General features: G+C 34.0%; 2 protein-coding genes across 4 annotated transcripts in view; one reads left to right on the forward strand and one right to left on the reverse strand.

The window, feature by feature from the left end:
* CMSS1 (cms1 ribosomal small subunit homolog) overlaps nucleotides 1-23416 on the forward strand; it is a 413202-nt gene that overhangs the window by 12295 nt on the left and 377491 nt on the right. The window lies entirely within an intron of this gene.
* The window catches only part of FILIP1L (filamin A interacting protein 1 like), a 241450-nt gene that overhangs the window by 8348 nt on the left and 209686 nt on the right, over nucleotides 1-23416 (reverse strand). For 2 of the 3 annotated variants that reach the window (XM_074301002.1, XM_074301004.1), the window contains one exon: nucleotides 14881-17653. In XM_074301002.1, coding sequence (XP_074157103.1) covers nucleotides 14881-17653 — 2773 coding nt within the window. Of the gene's footprint in view, nucleotides 1-3433; nucleotides 11804-14880; nucleotides 17654-23416 lie in introns of those variants that run through there. The other variant, XM_074301003.1, reaches the window with a different exon arrangement.

The following is a 23416-nucleotide window of genomic DNA, read 5'->3' on the forward strand; positions in this document are numbered from 1 at the left end:
AATATTATGTATGTAACATGGAGTGGGTTTATCATTGTTATTTTTAAATGATAAATATTTTTTAAATTATTTGTATTAATTTCTGATGCAATATTGATATCTAATACACATAAACAAGAGCTCTTTGGGGTTCTCTGTGATTATTAACAGTGTAAAGAGTTTCTAAGACCAAAAAGCCTAAGAATTGTGACTATCAAATACCTCTTAGGGAGCCTTCCTAGAAAGGACCACAAAGTATAATAATAATAATAATAGTAATAGTAACAACAATGATTCATATTTGTATGGTGTTCTACAATTTGCAAAATATTTTATGTACATTATCTTAACTTATAAACACTGCATTCCTTAATTTGTTTTTTAAAAGTTTTTTCTTCAATACTTATAAGCTCTCCTGAGGCAAGAATCATGTCATTTATTTGTTTTTTGTATTTTAATCAACTAAACCTGTCATATATGACATGACAGACAGTTAATTCTAGTTGGTTTATATCTTCTATTATAGTAATTTAAAATGGAAGTTTCATTGCTCTAGTTTGCACTATAAAGTTTCTACCTCTAGATGGTAGCAAAGGCTGCCTCTTTGCTTTGGAATTGCAAAAGCAAATCCATGTTTAGTTTACTTACTAGGGGAGCAGAGAATAAATGTATAAAAAATAATTACCAGTTGCACAAATGTAATTATACTACTAATAAAACTTTATTAAGATTTTTATATATCTATAAGACATACAAGAATTGCCTAATTTTTATATCTATTCCTGTGTTGATTTGTGTGACTAGAGGTCATATTATTTAACCTTCTCATTTTATAAGTGAAGAAACAGCACTGCAGAGAAGATACACCCATATAGATAGTAATTAATGTAGTCTAGGAGTTACAGAACTGGAGTCAGAATATTTGCTTACTCTGAATGAAATTACATTTTCCAAGTGCTTTGAACTTTTTGAAGCTACATGGTTAAGTTTTGTAGAGAAAATGATACTCTTGGAAAATCTGTCTGTTTGGGTTGATGCTAAAGGACAGCCATAGGACATAACATCAACTATAGGATTTTTAAGCAAAATGAGTCTCTGAAAGATCCAGTCATTTTGGGATTTAGTAGAAGGGAAATAAACAAAACAAAACACCTTAGAATTGAAAAAAAAAAAAAAAAAAAAAAAACCAGAGACGAGATATCTAGTCTAACCCCTTATTTCATAGAGGAATAAATTGAGATAAGAGAAATTAAATAACTTGTCCAATATCACTCAGAAAGTAGCAGAAAGAAGTGGGACTTAAAAATCTATTTCCTCTGATTTGACTCCATTCAAATCCAGTGCTTTTTCACCTTGGTGTAAAACTTGTAAGAGGTTTTCCAAGCTTCCCAGGTTTTCCAAGCCTCCCTGACTTCAGATAATGCCTTTACTATGGAATATCTGGATCAATGCATTATTTGAACATCTTTTCTATATTTTTGTTAAGATGCACAAAGGGACATAGTAGGACTTATAATTCTCTATCTGACTGGTTTTTAATAGACTTTTCCTTTAAGTCCCTAAACATACTACTTGCTAAGCCTATATATACTTTATTGTTTCTTACAATGCTTTCTATGTTTGTGATAACTTTCTCCCTTTTTTCTTCTGCCTATTAAAATTCACTTCCTTTCATTAATCTTATGTGACTACCTTTGGAAGACCTTTGATTCTTATTTGTATCTCATGTAGCATTATGTAAATTGTGTTCTAATTATTCATGTTCTTGTTATTCTCATACTCTAACCAAACTGTTATTCATATGTAAGAATTACATCTTATCTCATATACTATATAATATCCTTATATATCCCTGTATTATATAGGAATACACTATATCCCTGTATACTATAATACAAGAGGACGTTTATGCGGCCCATCTGGTTATAGCAAATGGGCAGAGGGGCGGAGACAGAGTGTGAGGTTTTGTTTTTACTATAGTCGGGTTCTCTCACAGTCTGAGGGACAGTGAACTGGCCCCGTGTTTTAAAAGTTTGAGGACCACTGCTATAATATAAAGAAAAAAATCTTGTAATAAAGGGGGAAATTTATCAAAAAAAAAAAACTTCCTTTTGGAAACTGGAAGATTATTGCTATTAGGTTGTTGGTGGGTGGGAAAAAATCAAAAGATGACAAGCTAAACAACCTGAAGGATTAGACTATTGTTTTGTATATTTTTCTCTTATTCAACATTATCATTCCTTTTTAGAATAAGCCTTTGTCCTCAAGAGTCTGACCCTTTTGCAAGGAAAAGAATCCTTTAGAAGGAATCTTTCCTATTGAAAATAATTTATCTAATGTTAACTAGTTGGAAGACCTATGAGGTAATTAGATCATACCCATTAACCTTCTGAAAAGAACATTTAGTTTTAAATAGATTCCCACTGTTCCTGAGTGTTATGATTTGTACTCTAGGGCGGTCCAATTTTGAGGTGAAGATTATAGTAATTTGGTCTTTTTAGATTATGATGTAATATGTCTTTGTGGTTTCTGGGTCTTTGACTGAAAAGGGAAATGTACTAATCTGCCTACCTCCTAACCCCAGTTACCCCTCATTTCTATTTCTACTGTGATTAAACTATGGACAGAGGACAATAGAAGAGTAAACTCTGACTCTAATTAGTCCACTCCCTTCTCTATCCATTCATTTCCTTCCTTTTTTTTTTTTTTTTTTTTTTTATGCCAGAGGAATATAATTGTATATAAAAGCATTTATTTAAAATGTACTAACCTTAGACAACTTGGAACCCTTCCTTGCTTTTTATTTCTTTTTGTCCTTTATTGCATGTGAGTTTTTCTTTCACAACCTTTTTCTTCCTATTCTCCTCTCCCTTTTGGTTTTCTTTCCAATTGTTTGATACACATTTTTTCAAGGCCCCTTGCTCTCTTTTCCTATCTGGCATTCCTTTTCCTCAGTATCTTTAAGTTGCCTGTTCCTTCTTATCGATTCCAGTTTCCCATCTTTTCTATCATTTTTCTTACTTATTTCCTTATTTATTCTTTGTTTCATTTATTTAGTTCCTTTGGGAGAGAGCAATTAAGGCAAGTTAAAATTATATAGTAAAAAACAAACAGGTCATTGACTTTTAATATAGCCATCGTTAGGCTGGAAAATCTTTATGTCTGATCATTAGTTTTTGCTATGCCTTTAGTTTATATAATGTTTCTTTTGCAGTTTTGCAGTTTCTTTTTGTTTTCTACTTGCCCTAATAGCTTTTCTTGTCCATTTTTCAAAGTTTATTTGAAAACACCTATTTTCAACACTTGCTGTTTTTTAAATGTTTCTCCTTTATCTGAAAAAGAACATTGTTCTCTAAGGATCTCTCCAGTTCTGCTTTTCTTTGAGTCTTTTCTTTGTATCTGTAGCAACTCATCTTACTACGGGGGATACAAAATGCATAGGTGAAAAGGTAGTCATTTCCACATTTTCCTGCAGTATGTCATTTGTTGCTAGAGTTGGTGTGCAATTGCAGGGAGGGAAGGACAGAAGTAAGCTGAACACTTAGCCTCCTTTATTGCTGATCGTTACTTGAATTGCTCTCATCCACAACTACTTGGCTTCTTTTCTCAATTGCATCATTAACTGAAGAAAAGTGAAATAAAAAATCTTAATGCAGATCTTTCTTTTTAGGTCTTTGCAGATCTAAAGAAGTATCATAGCACACTGAGGAATTAGAAAAAATAATCTCTTGGACCAAAGAAGCTCTAACATCCTTTAAGATATTCCAAGCACTTTCTGAAATGATTTCTCATTTGTTATTGTTGTGTTTCTGTCCTTTCTGACTGACCCCATTTGTGATTTTCTTGGCAAAAATACTGGAAGGGTTTGTCATTTCTTTCCCCAACTCATTTTGCAGGTGAGGAAACTGAGGCAAATAGGATTAAGTTACTTGTCACACAGCTGGTAAGTGTCTTAAAACTAGTTTGAACTTAGATGAGTTCCTAACTCCAGGCCTGGCACTTTATCCACTATACCACCCACATACTCCAACAAAGTAAACCAACTTTCCTAGGTTTCTAGAGTCTTTGGAAAAACTGACAATTGTTAGGAAGATGAAATGAGATAATGTATGTAAAATGCTTTCTAGCTATAAATCATTGCATAAATGTCAACTATTATTATAATATGTAACAGCCATTTTGTTTGCTCAGTTGTGAGAAAAATGATTTAGTAACTGCCTCATATGCCGTGACTGGCACTGCTGATAAAGGTAGATTTCTCAAACTCCTAGAGTCCTTCACAATTCGAACCTCACAGTTAAACTTACAGTAATCTTATTCTCTCACATCAATAGGAGTACTTTCAGGCTCCAATTATGAACTCTAGGTTCCTAAACTTGTCATCCAGTTCTCTTAATACCAGATTTTTGAATAAGAATAACCATGGGAATGGTGGCTGGACACCAGGAAAGGGGGCTAAATAAAGCATCTTTCACAATGGTGAAGTTTTGCTGTAGCTTTGGTTTCCAGAGTAAGGTGTCCCTATTTCTTCTTATTTCTCTTTTTTTCATGTTTCCTTGCCCCAGAAAACAAGAAGGCTACATTTATATAGGCTCCTGCAGTAGTGCTCATGAATCTCTGCAAAGCCTGATTCTAATTTTTAATTACTAGAACTCTGAAAGATTTCTTTAGCTATTACAAGTGCAGCTGACCCACAGAGAGATTAATGAAGTTATAATTTTCTTTTTTATTTGTTTAGGGATGAAAATATTGTAGGGTTGGCTCACAATGTAAAGGTTCTTGCTGTTCATTGCAGCAAATGCTACGTGCCTGACACCTTTACCATTCTGTCTGGGTAGTGTTGCCATTATAGAAACTTTCACTCTCTTGAGAAATTCTTTAAGAGGAATAGGAACAAGAATAGGCAATTCCTTAAATCCAGTTTTCCTACCTTATTGAGAGTCATAATCAGAGAAGTCTGGGTTTGACTTAAAATTATTATGTATCTTCTTGTTCTCCTAGTATTCTTTACTCTCTAGAGAAATCTAAAAATTGTTGAATAGAGAGATTTCCTTGAAACAGGTAGCATTTCCTGCAATATAGCTTGTGAAACAGATCTTAATTCAAATGGCTTTAAGACTAGACTATTGTGTTAATACACATTTTCCTGAGCTTGCTCTGGTAGGCATGATGCCATATCCATATCCTTATGGGAAATGTCGGGCCTCTGGATGGATATTATATTGTACTATGAACTTCATTGTGATATGAAGCTATTTACAAGCTAACTTTAATTTCTATTATTAACATTTTTCCCTGTTGAGCTAACTTTACTAAGAGTTTGATTATTGGACTGCTTAAAATAGAAACATTAAGGGTTCTTTTTGAAAGCAAAGACACTTTTTTCAGAGGAAAAGTGTTGGAGAATAGTTATATTACTGGGAATTACCTTAAGAAAAATGGCAATATTGTCTTGTCTTTTCAATATGTCTTTATTTATGATACTGAGAAATATGTAGTCAATGACTTATGTTTATTCCCTGTAGCCTAACCTTTGAGATAAGCATTTACTTGTGGCATAATTTATCTCCACTCTGTTGACTGTAATTGTTGGGGGAGGGGGAAAGACATGTAGCATTTTTTAGCACCTGAAGTTAGATATTCAAAGCCTGATGGTAGAATGGGAAGCCAGTATGCAGATCCAGTTCCTCTATTATCTTTGGTAAAAAGTATATATTGTAAATTAATTAAGTTTATTTGAGAACCACTAAATTTATAACTGTTAAGGGAGCTTTGATTCAGTATTTATTTGGAAGTTGTATTAAGTATAGGGTTATCCCACACTCTTGTGAAAGCCCCTCTGGATCCCCATGAATTTTAGTGCATTCCTTTGGCTGATTATTTCCAGTTCATTCTATGTATAATTTGATTGTAAATAATTATCTGCATATTGTTTGCCCTTTTACATTGTGAGCACCTTGAGAACAGAGATTACCATCTTTTGCTTTCCTTGAATCCTCAGCAATTAACACAGTATTAGACACATAGTAGCCGCTTAATAAGTCTCTATCAACTGATTGGAGACTCAGGATTTAAGAAGGGCAAAATTATAAAGAATGATGGAGATCTATAAAGAAAGGGAAGGAATAAATGGAAAAGAGAAAATGTGTTCTTATGATATTGTAGTTGTGTGGCCACTTTACAGTATCATTAGTTACCTTAATGTAAATATATGTGAATTGGTAGGATTTTTGTATAATTGGTAGGATTTTCTTAAAGTTAAAAACAAACAAACCTCTAAGTCTTTTAGTCTGAAAAGAATACTACAACAGGGACATTTGGATTGTTGAAAGAAAAACTCATGTTAAGAAATACATTTCAATCTTCAAAATATTACTTTAAGGGGATCACAAAATCTCAATCAGTTTTATGATTTTAAAAATAAGTTTTTTGGAAGAGCAATATTTTACCCAAGAGGGGAGCCTTTAATGCCAGAGTTCAGATCAGAGTAGCATTTGATAACATCCATTCATCTAATAATCTGATGGAGTAATTGCTGAGATATTCCTTAGTTAAATTCCTTGAATAACCCAAGTAACAATATTTCTTGCAATCATATTATCAAATTATAAAGCAGTTAGGTTTCTTTATTTATTTAGTTTGCTGAGCTCTCTGAGCATTCTTAGCCCTATAATTTCTTTTTTTTTTTTTTTTTTTTTTTTTTTTTTGGATAAATAAAAGGTTTATTGTAGAAATTGGAAGTAAAGTTCAGTTAGAAAGACACCAGGGCCAGAGGTGGCCACTGGGTGGGCAGGAACCCTTACATGGCCAGAAGGATACCATGTGTTGCCTAACCCTATAATTTCAACTGTCCATAAGATGCCTGGCATTGTGCAGGCAATCTGTTTTTTCCATTCTTGATTAAATTTGAAAAAATGGAAAGAGTCCAGTAGAAGTTCCAGGAAGGAACTTGCGACTTAAAATGGTTTTAAATTTTAAAGGTATGTAGGATTTTAAAAATCATTTCTATCAGATTTATTTCAGTCAGCAAAGGTGAGAGACAAAGTCCATATTCCTTCCTTTTCCTTTAGGAGGTAACTTTTGCCACATGCTTTATAATTGTATCTTGAAACTGTTCCCAAGAAACACAGCATCACAGGATCAAAAATCATGAAATTTTCAAACCGGAAGGGATCTTAGAAGTCATTTAGTCCAACATCTTTGTTTTATAGATGGGAAAAACAGGCCTAGGGACATGAGGTGACACAGGGAATTAATTTGAAAAAGCTGGCCTAAAGTGGGTGGAATTTTTTCTAGGTTTGATGTGGGGGTGTGGGATGAGTTTGGGATGGGGAAAGAATGAGAGCTTCCAGCCATCATCTGCTTCTTCATCAAATAGCAAGCATTTAAAAAAAAAAAAAAACAAAAAAAAAAAAAAAAAACCTTTATTTTACTATAAGACTCCTACTGGTCCTTGGATCCAAGTTAAAGGAGACTCTCTCAGGGGATTCTGTTTCACACTGACCAGAAGAGTGGAATAAGTTGAATTCTAATTCCATCTGGCAGAGTAGAAGTGTGCATATAACACCTGGTGGTGTCTGTCTCCCCTCAAGCTTCTAAAATGTTTTCCTCTGCTTATATTTTATTCTGGCTTGCAAAATTTTTATTGAATAGTGATTTTTATGCAGAAAAAAAAAACATGTACAGGGAGAAGGATTTGTGTGATAATTTATTGGAATATCTTTCCTTTTCTGTCTAAAAAGTCTTAAAGAGGAATCCCTTTTTATATAGGATAATAGGCATTTTGATGTATAACTTTCTGGAATATTACAATACAATTAATGACAATCCTGAGGATTATAAAGAAATAGGAAAATATGTAAAATAATGGAAAAGTGAAAGCAGAAATGGGACAAGAATCTCATTGACTTACATTTCAGAAAAATGTTTATGCCAACACAGGAGAAAGTTGAGACAGAGGGAATGATGGGGGTTAAGGTCCCTTTAAGAACACCCCCCCCCATGGCTGACCTTTAATTTACAAATCCTGGTCACCGAGCTGTCCCTTCCCCCTCTGGATCTGAACTAACTTGAGTTTTCCCAACCCCCTCAGTTTAAACCCATTGATTTCTATTCAGCGCTGACCCTAGCTGAAAGACTGCCAGGAACTTGGGGCATCACTCACAAGCCTCTTTTAGGTATAAAAGAGCCAGACTGGAGCTCTCTCTTTGCAGGAGCCTTTCCCCCAAAAACATGGTATCCTTCCGTTCTTGTAAGGATTCCTGCCCGCCCAGCAACCATCTCTAACCCTGGTGTCTTTCTACCTTTGGTTTTTTGGGCCTGTAAATTCATTTACAGGGGACACTGCTCTGTCATGGGACTATCCTTGCACCAACTAAACAGGGTTCCCCCTTTCCTATCTCTCATCAGGAATACTATACCATAGGCCATAGGTATAGTTAAATTAAAATTTGTGTTTTAAAATTAAATAGTTTAATCGATTTACATCAGGAATTCTTACCCTCATGATCCCCACTGATAGCCAGGTAAAGCCTGTAATTCCCTTCTCTGAAAAATGTTCTTAGGTGCATAATATAAAATATATGTTAACAGAGGAAACCAATTACAATGAAAATACAATTTCCAAAATATATATTAAAAAAACATTCTAGAACATCAAGTTAAACATCCATAATTTAGATAATACTTAAAGTTAATAAAATACATTGCTCCCTTATTTAGGACAGACTCTTCAATAGAATCAGGATTGTATCTAAACCATACCAGATAGAAAAGTAGCAAATTTTTTAATAGATTGAATTCTGCTTTGAATTCCTTTTCAGTCCTCTTCCTCATTTTCAGATGATTTGGGGCATTATTTTGATTGTAATGAATTACTAGATTTCCCAGAAATGTGTGTTCCTATTTGCTTAACAAGGTCACTCAGTATCATATGAAGTGACAAAAGTAGGGGTTGTTAACACTGGCATTCCATTTAAAAAAGCCTCTGAACACTTCCTAATTTTACCCTTCTGATAACATGAATTTTCCCTGTCTTTCCTTAGTGGAAGTTTTTCTCCATGAACTAGCATCATACATAGCATTTGCTCATGCAGCTGTATAGAAGGAATCTGACCAAGTCACTATCTTGCCTTGGTAAAAATTTCTGCCCTTCAAGGGTGATGTCACAGACACCCCATTAATACGGTACAGATTTCCATTTATTGCACAACCTCCTCTCCCAAAAGGGTAATGGATTTATTCTTTTCCTTTCTATTCTTATTTGTGAAAGGACTCACCTCAGGATTAGGGTATACAGTTTTTGGAACCCTGTAAAGCTAGCTGCCCTGTGGCAATAGTCAATACTTTGATTTGGGCATCCTTGACACTATTTTCTAACTAATTTTGTTAATAGCCACAAATGATTGATAATGGTTTAGTTTCTATCTCTGAAGATGCAAATAATAATGGTCAGGAGCGAATAGCATTATCCATTTTGGAATTCTAATGTTGGAAAACAAGTACTAAACACCAGTGATTATGCCTGTATGATGAACCTCTTGTTCTGAAATTTTTTAATTCTTTGAACTAAATTTGCATTTGTTAGCCACCATGTTTGAAAGATATTCAGGCTCTAGAGAGCCTAACATAGTAACTGCCACATAGTAGATGCTTAATAAATCTTAAAGCTTAATAAAAAAGAAATGATTAATTTGACTCTAGGAATACTCTTAGTCAGGACATTGGAACATCATGGGAAAAATGTTGCATAGTGGTATTAAGTGTTGACCATTTTCAGTCCTTTCCCAACTGTCTGATAATTTTAATTCTTATCTTTGGGGCTCTTTATAGCTCTAGTCCATGGTGTCAGAACAGCAAGAATTATTAGCTATGCCAGACTCCATAGTGGTTTTGTGATGGAGTCCCAAGTAGCTATTAGAGGGTAAAATTGAGACTGCCCTACTCCTTTTCACTTATAATATACGTTGGACTGGAATTTACAAAGTTAAGACTAGCCAACAACAACCCATTTTAAGTATAGTAATTCTTAAATTCAAATGATAGATGTTTCAGTATTCCCATATCCAAGTCAAAAGATAACTTTTTTTTTTTTTTTTTTTTTTTTAAATAGAGGAACATGAAGTGGGATTTTAGATTTCTCCCCCTCCTCCCCCCCAGGCTGGGGTTAAGTGACTTGCCCAGGGTCACACAGCTAGGAAATGTTAAGTGTCTGAGATCAGATTTGAACTTGGGTCCTCCTGAATTCAGGGCTGTTACTCTATCCTCTGCACCACCTAGCTGCCCCTGGGATTTTAGATTATTAATGCCCTGGATTTGTTATACTGCAGAAATTGTCTCCCACAAGTAATATTGAGAATTGTCATAAAATTATCAGTAAATAAAAATTAAGGAAAAAAATCCTAATTAATTTGGATTTTAAATATCTCTCAGTACTTTGGGGAAGGAAGAATGCTATAAAATCTGGCAAATCACTCCAAAAAGATTGTTAGGGTCTGACATTTTGAGTTGTGCGGAAATTAAAATTTGTCCTAAATCAAATCTGAAATTTTAAAAAGAGATGCCATTTCTTTTTAAAAGTAAATTCCATAATATCCTTTACATCTTTTAAGATCCTTTTTTTTTTTTTTTTTTTTTTTTTTTTTTTTTTGGAAAAAATATGGTCAACTCTACCCAAGCCTCTTTGACTGGTTTTGATTTTCTATGTAAATATTTCCTGGTGCTACCTTCTATACCCCATGTCATACATATTTTTGCATCTCTTCTGTAATGCCAATCTTGCTCTATCGATTTTACGTTTCAAAAACTTCTCCCATATGTCTCCTTTCCTACCTGATGCTCCTACCACACTTTGGTGCTGGTCCTTATTACCTCATGTCTGTGGGCTATTATAATCCCTTCTCTCAAGTCTCTCCCCCTACAGTTTATATACTACTTATTGCTATCAAAGTAATCTTCCTAAAGCTTAGGACTGACCATGTCAGTTCCCCATCATCTTGAGCATCATATATAACATCCTGTTTGTTGTACAGTGCCTTTTAGAATCTGCTTCCCCTTTGCAATCTTCTTAAACTTTATTCATTCACTCTTCAATCAAGTGATCCTGGCTCCTTGCCATTCCTCACAGGAGACACTCCATTTCTTTTCTCCATATATTTTTGATTATTCCCCATTCCTGGAATTCTTTCCCTCTCCCTCATCTATTCTTTGACTTCCTTCAAATCCCAACTAAAATCCTACCTCATAGGAAACCTTTCCTGATTATTCCTCAATGCTGTAACCTTCTCCCCCATTGTTGATGACTCTCAGTTTATCCTGTATATCTTGTTTGCAGATGATTGTTATTGTTAACATGTCTCTCCAGACTGGGAACTTCTTAAGAACAGAAACTATCTTAAGCCTTGTTTTGTATCTCATGTGCTTAACAAAGTGCCTGGAATATAATAAGCATTTAATAAATGTTTATTAAAAAATATAAAAAGATGAGGGAAGGTGGAAATCCTCCATATGGCACTAATACAAAGAAATATATTTTCAAGTGAAGAAAGATACAATTTCTTTTTCTTTCATGGCTTTTTAAAACCTAACCATAAATATGTACTTCTAAGTATATGGTTGTGTTTATATGGTTGTGTTTGTTTTGTGACTAGATATTTCAGAACCCATCATCATCATCTTTGCTTGACCTGCTAAGATGTTTTTAGCCCTTAGAAGTTTAGAAGTGGCCATCCTGGTGGGAGGACAAAAAGACCTCAGAATGGGGAGAGAAGTTCATTTTATGGCCCATTTCTACCCCATCTTCTTGTTGTTATGTTCACAGAAAATCCTACAATATAAGAAAAGGTGTGGAATTTTACAAGCTTTTCTTCATTTAATGAAGACATCTGAATTATTTAACAATCTGTTATAATTCATTTACCAGAATGTTTTCATTTTCTTTTTTATCTTCTCTATCCTTATATCATTATATATATATATATATATATACAGCTCACTCTCTCTCTCACTCACACACACACACACACACACACACACACACACACACACACACACACATTTTCAGGAGTCAGACTTAATGTATTTTAAAATTATGAACAGATGTTAATTGGTAGTATGTAAGAGGAAAATACTACAAAGTTTAGTTCTACTTAAGTGAATATGGAGCAGAGAACAGGAAATAAGATAACTTGAATACATTAAGATTGGGGGACCATTTTGCCATTTTCTGTCCTTGAGCTTTTAACACATGACTTTTTCCTTTATATAACAAAAGTACAATTTTTTTGTCAAATGAGAAATTATCCTAAATCAAAAACTAAGAGGTAAGAAATTATTTGAATAGTCTGAACTGTGATTTAAACTTTTATTACTTCAAGATCTAGCTGTACATAGATGATTTTGTGGGAAAAAATAATTTTTTAGAGATTTAAAAAGTGAGGTATTTTTCATAAGTCATGAAAGGTCTTCACTATGTATTCAATATAGGGGAATTGGAAAACAAAACAAAAACAGATTTAGGTATAGTTTATTAAGCTATTAATGTTCCTGAAATTTTATCCCATTTTAAAACTGTGAAGTAAAATAAGTCTAATGACTTTTTGTTAGAGAAATCTCTGAAAGAAACTAACCCTTTGAAAACGCTATTTTCTTCAGATTTGAGTTTAACACTAGGGGTGCCTAGCTACAGAAGCATTCATTGATCTAGGATGACAGTAAGACAATTAGTGCTTTGGAATCATGGCACAAATAAATGTCATCATGATGAAAACCCTGCAGTCCTTCAGTCTAAGGTAATATTTAGCTTTACATTGTAGTAGACATTAATTCCATGGAGTAATGGATATTGCTTATGGCCCAGATGTTCTTCATTCTCTCTAGTACTTATTTGAGTTGTGACCAGTCATCCCTCTCAAATACAAGGCTTTTAACTTCTCTATTGTTGAAATAGATATAATTTATTAGGAAACATGACAATGAAGCACTCTGAAATTTTCAGATCATCAGATGCTGGAGAAATGATTTTAGTTGATCCTAATAAATAATGCCTACCTTTTAAGGACTAAGACTTTGTATGTAATTTTTCTTAAAGGTTTTGCTTAAAATTTCATAAGACTAAAACTCCTTTAAACTGCTAAGTATTTTGTGGTATCTTTTCTTCTAGCTGGGTCATTGCTGGTTCCCAAGATAAATGTGTCTAAACACAAGGTTTTCCCTACATCGACAGACTCTGATTTTTGCCAAACTCACTGGATAATGATGCAATCCTGTGAAGTTGGTGTTGGAGTTTGTCACCATGGAGGTGTTTCTGTCAACAAAACCTTAGCTTTATGGTCCTTTAATAATTGATTATACAGAAAAAGCAGAGGATGCTTATGAAAGGAGGAAGATTGGTTTTATTTTTAATATCTCTCAATTAAGAGTGGTGAAATGAACTATAATAAATTTGGAACTGTATGAAAACTGAGATCTCATTGAATTAATAAATGGTTTTAGAGTTGGAAAAGGGAAGGTGTAACGGGCTGATTTGTCTTGGAACTCAGTCTAATTCAGGAACTCACAATGTTTCTCTCTGAAAAGTTTTGTTTTGTTTTTGGATTGAATGGATTTAATATAATCAATAAATCCCATAATCCAGGTTCAAAAAATTTCAGGAGTTTGAATGGATCAGTTCCTTATAAATTACAAAGGGTATAGTTGGTAACTAAAGAAGAATCAGTTCAGGTTATTTACATATATATACATATACATACATATACATATATACACATATATACATATATATACATGTATATATATGTGTGTGTGTGTGTATATATATATATATATATATATATATATATATATATATATATATATACTCTAGGTACCTTCTTTTTCACCCCAAATGAGTTCTTATTTGCCAAAGAACTCATTATACTCAAAAGCTTGTGTCATATATATATATAAAGCTTTTGAGTATAATCTAGTTATAAAAGTGTGGTACCAAGAAGAGAAACCTCAAGTTTTTTGTGAAGTAAATTAGCAGGGAATTACATTTTTTCTTTGAAACTGGTTGAGTGACTGTTAGCACAGAGCTTATTACATGATAATAGTTGACAGTAGGGGTTGGATTTTTTTCTTTTTATAGTTTTGGATGAGACATAGAAAAATAATAAAAGCTCTGTCATCCCTAAAAAAAATTTAATTTTAGACTGGCTACAGACCTGTATTTCAAAGCTAGTGTTTCCTATTCTCTTTTAGGGCTCAGAGGATGCAAACTAACTTAAACAATAGCTTATATAAAATAATTCTGAAAATATATTTTAGACAATCTGTTCTTTGGATTATTTGTGCCATTCATCCCATTCTTTTAATGTGGATATTCAAAAATATAGATCAGTAATACGTCTTGTTTTAAGGGTAGAATTAATAGATACTTTAGACATAAAATAAAATTCTATTGTACATGCAAAAATATCACACAAGATGACCAAAAGAAAATCCAGCAAGCAATGGTAAAAATAACAAAATTATTTACTGTTTTATAAGGTTAAAGTATTTCATCAAGACAAATTGCAGTCAAAATTAATGTGAGTTATGGAAAATGAAATACATAAAGATGCATTTATACAAGTGCAGACTAAATATTTCCCATACAGATAGGTAAATGAAAAAAACAAACAAATGATATACAGTAAGTGCACACTTGATATGACTATGCAGGCAAAAACTTAGTTAGTTTTATATATTCTTGTACAGTTCATGCACAAATCTCTCCCAAGTAAAAGTTCCGCCTTTTTTTTTTTTTTTTTTTTTTTTTTTTTTTGAGAGAGAGGTAAGAAGAAAGGGGAGGGTAAGTTCCTTGTAAGAATGTCAGTGTGGATGATGATGATGATGAGGGGGTCAGTTATATATATTACTTACTGTAATTTGTGATTGTCGAGAGAGAGGAGTAGTCGTTGGTGTGATAGTAATACTGCTGGTGACTTTATTTGTTGCTTTGCCCGCTATTCCATTAATTAGGGCTGGAGTTCGGGTATCTTGTGGTGGAGTTGAAGGACTGGCAGGCCTCACAGGACTGGCCACAGCTTGCATATAAGGGCTTCCTAAGTGGATGTGGATTTTATTATCCTCAGTAGTTATCACACTTGAACCATTGCTGTTTGACCTTTGAAACTGCCACGTTGATTGTCTCTCTGGGGAAACTCTGAAGACAGCATGCTTGGCCCCTACCTCCACTGGCTCTGGTGACCGTCCCTGTTCTGGGGAACCTGTTGAGCCAGTCACAGCCAAAACATGAATGGGAGACATTGTCCTTTCAGGAGTTAGAGAGCCACAGGATTCTGGCGTTGGTGCTCTGGCAAGGGCAGCCATGGCAATAGGGGATGTGCCTTGCTCTAAGTTTATGGGGCTATCCATTGAGGATTTTGACTTTACTGGAGTTATGGAGGCATTTTGAATAATGGTTATTCTTTGCTTTGGGGTACCACAGTTGGGTATCACTGCAGTACTTGTATAAGAGTGAGGACTTTCTGTAGTAGGACTTGTGATTTCAAGAGTGGCTGTATTTTGCCCATGGTCTGGAGTAACCTTTATGTGAAGAGGTTGACCAGGTGTGTGGCTTAGGACCAGATCCCCAGGCTGCACATAACTCCCATTCTGTTTGGCTGGTATTTTTCCATTTTGAGGATGACCTTCTTTGGATTTCATCCAGGGTATCCATAACTTTCTGTTGACTGGATGTGCAGTAGATGAGTTACATTTGAAGGACACTGTTGACTCATCATTAGGATCATCATCCTCATTATCACTTTCCTCATATAACTGACCATTAATTACAGCTCGATCCAAAGGAATGAGACTTTTATAATCAGGTGGTTCATTGTCTGCTGGGTCAGTTTGGACTTCTTTAGAAAATACTTGAAGGTCAGAAGTTCTTCTTCCATTAAGATTGGGTCGGAGATTCTTACTGAAATGTCGATACCTCTCCAATTCTTTAGTGAGACTTTCAATCTCTCTTCCTAAGTCCCTATTTCGGTTTTCTTGTTGATTGAGTTTCTTTTGTAGAATTGTATGGTCACCCTGTAAATGACATATTAAGTCTTCAGTTGCCATATATTCATGAATTTTTTCCTTTAATGCATCTACCTCTCTTGAGAGGTGACCAGATTTGGCTTCTTCCTCTTTAAGCCTTTTGAAAAGCCACTGTTCCTGACTGGACTCCGTCTTTTCTGCTAACTTGTACCTAGCAAGTTCCATTTTAACATCCTCAAGTTCCTCCGATAAAAATTTAGCTTTCTCTCTTTCATTAGTGTAGCGTCGCTCAAGAGACTCATATTCATCTTCAGTTTTCATGAGATCATCTTCAATAGCTTTCATGTCTTTTAATTTATGTTTCAGTCTCTCCACCTCTTGAGAAAGCTCTTTAATCTTATTGTTTTCTTGGTGTACAGCTATTGTTGACTTACCCATCTCTTGTTTTGATTTGTTTTTGAGAAAATCTTTCTCAATAGCTTCTAGTGATTGGAGTCTCTTTTTCAGAATGTTAACTTTTGACAAAAGATCATTTCCTTTCTCTTCTTCTGCTTTAAGCTTGATCTTCAGTTCATCCCTCTCTTTGGTCATACTGTACATCTTTTCCTCTATATCTGTATTGGATTTTAACGCTCTTTTGCTTTCCTCAATTAACTTTTCGGTAACCAATGTCACTTTACTTTGTTCTATTTGAAGCTGAGATGTAACAGCTTGTAGCTTATCTTCTGTTTGCTTCATTTTTTCACTCATTGTTTTCCTTTCATCAACCAGCATCACTGTCAATGTTTTCAATTTAGTTAAATCCTCTTTTAGGGTAAATTCTGTCTTCTCTAGCTTATTCTCAATTGTTTCTAACTCTTTGATTCTAACTTTTAAACCATCTAGTTCTTGAGACAATTGCTTTGTTGTCATCTTCTCTTTTTCCAGATTGCATTTCAGAGCATGACATTCCTGCTTGCTTTTCCCAAAGGCATCTTCCAGTTTTTCCAAATCCATGATCCTTTTGTTGAGTTTATCAACCTCCACTTTAAAGTCCTTACTCTGTGATGTCTCCTTTTCCAGTCTCTGGTGGAGATCGCGGCACTGCTCTTCCATTTTTATAAGTTCTTCATCTTTGCCTTCCATCTCTAATACTCTTTTTCTCAGTTCTTCCACTTCTGCCAGGATATTGGAATTACCACCTTCTCCCTTGTTGATCTTTTCTCTTATTTCTTGTAATTCTTCTTCTGCTTTCCTTAAAGACCTGTTTGTCTCTTCCAACTCATCAATTTGGCGGCTGAGTGCTGCCAGTTTTAGTCGGAGCTGCCGATTTTGACTGTCTTCATTAGTGAGTTTGGCCATTATTTCTTCCTGGTTCTCCTGAAACTCTTTTGTTTGTCTTTGCAATTCTCTTTCTAGCCTGCTCACCTTGTGCTCTTCTTCCTGAGCTTTGGCTTCAGCAACAGCTAGATTCTTGTGTGCTTGCTCAGCAGTTGTGGTCAAGTCTTGGATTTTCTGACTCTGCAGGGTGAGCTGTTCAGTGAGTCTCTGTTGTTCATCCACAACCATCAAAGCAAATGATTTCAGTTTGGTCAGCTCCTCCTTGAGTGCTGTGACTTTCTTCTTGTTCTCTTGTTCTCTTTCTTTGTGGTAGGCTGTTTCTTGGTCTATTAGCTTTTTAACTCTGAAAAACACAAAGCACATTCTGTTTTACTACTTTTGCCCTAGTGGATTGTTGGTAATAGTGAATCATTCTATAATTTTGTAAATCACCATCATTGGCTAAAGGATATTATCTGGGAGACAATATGGTATTGGTAAATAGAATGCTGGATTTTGAATCAAGAATACCTAGCTTCAAATCATGCATGTTTTCATGCAATCTTTTCTTTTTTATTATAGCTTTTCATTTACAAGATATATGCATGGGTAATTTTTCAGCATTGATAATCATGCAATCTTTTCTAGTCATAGTTATTCATCTGGCACATATTTGGGGTTATATAAATGATGGAGTTCAACTTGGTAGCTTTTCAAGGAACTTTTCATCTAAAATTCTATAATTTTATGGATTCTTTAAATTTTGGAGGGGAGGAAAACCTTGTTAACAAATTTAGGAGCTTGCTTGGTGCTCTTCCTTGATAATAATTTTGGTTTTCAAAGAATGCTGAGGGAAGAGAGTATTTGAATAAGGAAGATAATATTTGTTCTAAAATAGCTTGGAGACAGCCATGTGAGGGCTTAATTTAAACATTTTTACTTAGGTTTTATAATGAGTGGGAAGTTTAGATTTTAGACGACCTGGTTTCTTGATCTGCTACTTAACTGTGAATTTAAAACAGGTATTTGTTCTCTTTTGTGTCTCAGTTTCCTAGTCTATAAAAATAAAATCTAGGACTTAATGACTTATGAGGAATTCTTCTGGTTCCAAATCTGTATATAATGGTGTAATTTTGCCAGAATACTGGAGTAGTTTACTCATTTCACATATGAGGAAATGGAGACAAACTGGGTTAAATGACTTGCCCAGGATCACATAGCTAGTAAGACTCTGAAGGTCCCATTCAAATTTCTTCCAGGCTCAGAACTCTATCCTCTGGGACACCTAGCTGCTCAAAATCATCATAGTTCCTGCTTAAAAAGGGCTATCTTTGCTACACATCTGAAGTCTTAGGACTATAGAGACAACATGGGAAAAGGGAACAGGAAGCAGTCTCAGGTTTCTGTGAATGTGTTTGCTTGCTCTTTGGATCAACATTTATACTGACTTTATATATAAAGAGATGCTTCTGAACTAAGATTGGAAGGAACTAGATTTTTTTTTTTAAAGTAGTAGCAAGTAGCTTTAATTGCCTAGCCAGACTTCAAAAGATGGCTAAATGGATATAGTTTGTGAGTATGGAGTAGAGTTTCTTCACAAATTTTAATATGATTGTAATTTCCTTAGTCTTTAGTAATTATTATGCACATTTACATTTCTATTTGTGATGCTTCATTGCGTTTCAGAAATGACCCTCTGTTCTCAAAGATTATTTTCAGAGGAGCAAAAGCCTCATTAGATTTTCCCAAATTTTTTTTCTAGGGATCAGCCTACCTAAAATAAGCTAAGAGGTAGCAAAGAGTAAACAATAGAATATCCTTGGTAATTATGTATTTCCTGCAGCTGATCTTTTAAACTATACTACTCCATATAACAAAGGTATTTTCTAGAGTTTTGATTTGTGCCAAATATCTAATCTTTTAGGCTTTGAGGATCTAGATTTGAAAGAGATAAGCGTTATGTGTAGAATATTATTAATTAGACATGCTCTATTTCATGGTCATAGTCTGTGCTTCTACTAAACTGAGCTGTGCCATTGGTCAGAAGGAACCTTAAGCCAAGTATGTGATTTAAATTAGTTTAAATAAAGTGATATATAAAAATATATCACTGCTTCTGAAAAAAAAAAGATTCAAAATATGTATTTTTCCAATGGTTGGTCAAGAGGTACTTTGATATAGAAAGATTAAAAGATTGTTAAAAGCGATTTCTTCCCCCTCCCCATCCCACTGATGTTCAGAAATTTAAATGAAGTATAACCAATATTATGTACTTTTTATTTTACTTTTAAAGTACCTAGCTGTGCAAAACTGACAAGTAGAATAAAATGCCTGTAAGAGAGAAGCATGTGAATAAAGGAACCATTTGTTTTAATTAATTTTTAAAATAAGATTTTTATCTATCTCTTTATCTTTATTTGTATACATATATTTAAGAATATGCTTATATTTCAGACAAAAGTAGTTAACATCACTTAGTCACAGTATTCACAAGCATGTCCAATTACTGACCCCATAGGACTAAAGAACATTTGCTGAAACCTTTCCAGTAAAAACAGGCCTTGGAAGCTGGTTTTATAGACATAAATGTGAGGTGGTTAGATCCAGAAGTGTCTTGTTACAGCCTCCCTTTAGCCTTTCTATTATAACTCAGAACTTATATAACTTATTGTGGTTTATCACTGTAATTATATGCAATACTGATTGCTTACTTTTCCTAAAAAAAAAATTATATCTGTCATTTTGAAAACTCTTTGTTGTTAACCATAATTATTCTTGTTTTACAAATTATATATTTCTGTGTGTCTTTCCCTTTACATATTTAAAGACTCCCCGGAGGTATGTACACACATTTATTTCCTTCTGGAAGTAGTAAGGCTACAAGTGTTAACCAATTATATAGTATGTCATTCATATGAAACAGTTGGCATGCTTCTAAATGTCTTTACATTGTTTTCAGCTAAGTGTCTTTATATTGTTTTCATTCTGTGGGAACTGTAGTGTTTTGGACGGTTTTTAGAAAGGTTAGCTCAGAAAAGGGATGCTAAGGTAATTACTATGTAAAAGAACTTTTGAGCCATTTATGGAAATGTTCCCAAAGTAACATTATTGTGGTCCTTTCAGAGGAAGAGACTAACAGAAAGTAGTAATAACTGATGCCTACAATTGTGCTTTTAACTTGATATGTTGCCTTCTGTTACACACCACTATCTTATTTGAGCTTGATAGCAGCTTCATGAGATGGTTTAGTTGTTATTATCCCATTTTACAGGTGACATATGAAGACCCAGAGCATAAGTGACCTCACCACAATCATTTATTTGATATCAGAGGCAATATTTGAATTCAGATCTTCCCTAATTTCAAGTCATAGTAATCTTTCAGTCTTATTACACTGCATAAACTTAAGGAAAGGAATCTGAAATTCTCCAAACAACTCCTTCCCTTCTCTAATTTCTCCTAAATTTCCAACTGGACAAACCTCTTCTACCATTGAGGGCAAATAGTGATGTAGCTACAAAATAATGAAATCTCAATACTTCCCTAGTCATAGCTTTGTGTGAGATCCTGCAGTAGTACAGCAAAAAAGAAAAATACCCTACATGGCAGAACTATACTAGTTTTGTATTTAAAATACAACCCAACAAACTACCTTCTAATTAGAAAGAAATTCATTTTTAGGGTCTAGATTAATTTTTTTTCAGGGAAAAAATATAACAAGGGGGGAGGCTCAACATATATTACTATAGATCTTTGCATTCAAACTTCAGATGGGCATCAAGAGAAGTGTCACTGAGAGATTCTGAAGGGGACTTGGGGCACTTTCTTTAAAAAGTCAAAGAAGAAGCCAAGCACTTCTGACCAACATAATGCCTGAGCTGTCAAGCTTTCCCTTACCTACAAAATAAAGCCTAAGCTTTTATGTTCCTTCAAGAAACAATTTAGTCACAAAACTTTCCTGATGTCTTCAACTGCTTCTGACCTTTTTAAACCAACATGTATTTACATTCTACTTGCTGTACTTATTATCTTTAATATATGCTCACATAATATAACTTAAATATAATATAAAATGTATTGTATCTACTGTGTGTATAAATTTAAAGGGTGTATTTTATATATGTATATGTTCATATATATAGGTATCTACATATAAAGTGTATACTATAGATGTATATATGAATACATTTATATGCATATGTTTGCTTATATATATGTATGCATGTATGTTTGTATATATATGAGGGGCATATGTTATTTATGTATATACGAACATATGTTTTATGTGTATGTATGTAAATATGTACACATATTATATGTGTTTACATATGTACATATGAATGCATATGTGTATGTGTGTATATATGTCTATGTATGCTTATACATATTGTGTATATGTACACATACTCATGAATATCTTTTTTTTTTTTTCCTCAGTAGAATGTAAGCTCTTTGCCAGTATGGAGTGTTTCCTTCATCATATTTGTAATCTCAACTTTGTGAATTTTATTCTCAGCATTTCATACATTGTGTGGCACATAGTAGGTGCTTAATAAGTATTTGATCAACTGGAGGTAGCTAGGAGGCGCAAGATGGAGTGAGTGCCAGACCTGGAGTTCAGATCTTGCCTCTGATGCTTTGTGATATTAATTAAGTCACATTCCTTGTTTGCATGGTTCCTCATCTGTAAAATTAGGATAAAAAAATTAATAATAGCAGGGCAGCTAGTTGATGTGGTTAGAGCACCAGCCCTAAAGTCAGGGGGACCTGAGTTCAAATGTGGCCGCAGACATTTCATACTAACTGAGTCTGTGAACCTGGGCAAGTAACTTATCCCCAATTGCCTTAGCAAAAAATAAAAAAATAAAAATAGTAGCATCTACTTCACAGGGTTGTTAATGATTACATGAGATAATATTTGTAAAGCATTTTGCAAAAGAAAAAAAAAAGAAAATTACATGATAATTTTATTATGTATTTTAAAAGGAATACTAGCAAGTTGCATATAATAATTTGCAGTTTCATGTATAACGTTTTAAAATTATACTATGTTATGGAAATGTTTGTTTTATCCCATAAATTAAAAAAATAAATAAATAATGTAAGGAAAAGAAAGACTTTAATATATAAATCCTAGCTATTATTGTTGTTATTAGCCAGCTGTTATCATAAACTTTCAAACTTTTTTGTGACCCTGGGATAGTCTGCTTGGAAGACAATTTTTACCCATCCAACTTAAATGCCATCCCTATGCAGTCTTCCCTAATCTCTGAAGCTAGAAATAATCTCTTCTTTTTCTAAATCTATCTCTATCTCTAGTAGATCTACTTAGTACTTCTTATTGCTTTGTATTTATTCTTTGAGTAACCCATAATGCTTATTGAACTACACATAGTGAATGTTTAATGAATTTAACAAATGAATTCATGAATATTTGTATATGAGGCTTGTGAGCCTTAATAATGTTTCTTCCTCATCCTCCCCTCCTGGCAAAAACCCAAGTCTGTAGCAGTTGAGTTGATTTAGAATGTCCTCTTCCTCTACATCATTCCCTACGCCTCTGCACCTCTCAGGTGTTCTGGTTTTCTGAGGTTACCCTCATTGAATGGTATTTTCTAGTACTATGGACTTCTTTTCATCTTATAATAATAAAAAAGCCAACTTCCAGGAAAGATTACACTGATCATACTTGATGCCATGATAGCCCAACACTAGGGCTTTGTTGAGCCTTGACTTTTAAAGTATTTAATGCTGTAGTATATAAATATAGTATTGATTTGATGAACTATTAATGCGGGGGGAAATTCAATCTTTCTCTGGAAAATCTTTTAGTTTTTGCTGTCTTCCATTCTTATAGGTCCCTAATGAGAAGAGACATGTTGCTTCATTCTGATGAAGTTTTGCACAAGCTGTTGATCACAGGGTTAGTCATTAATTAAATGTTTCTATCAGCAATAAAGCTAGTCTTTCACTGCCTGACATAGAAAGGCCATGTCTGTAAATGATTCTTTGCCAAATAGGGCAGATCCAACTTTTGGCCTCTCATTTCCTTTTCTCCAGACCCTAAAAAATCCAGTAATGATGAGAATGTGTCTCCATATGGTCTCATATATCTGTTTCAAACCAC

The sequence above is a fragment of the Sminthopsis crassicaudata genome, chromosome 3 (assembly GCF_048593235.1).
Source record: "Sminthopsis crassicaudata isolate SCR6 chromosome 3, ASM4859323v1, whole genome shotgun sequence".
Taxonomy (NCBI): Eukaryota; Metazoa; Chordata; class Mammalia; order Dasyuromorphia; family Dasyuridae; genus Sminthopsis; species Sminthopsis crassicaudata.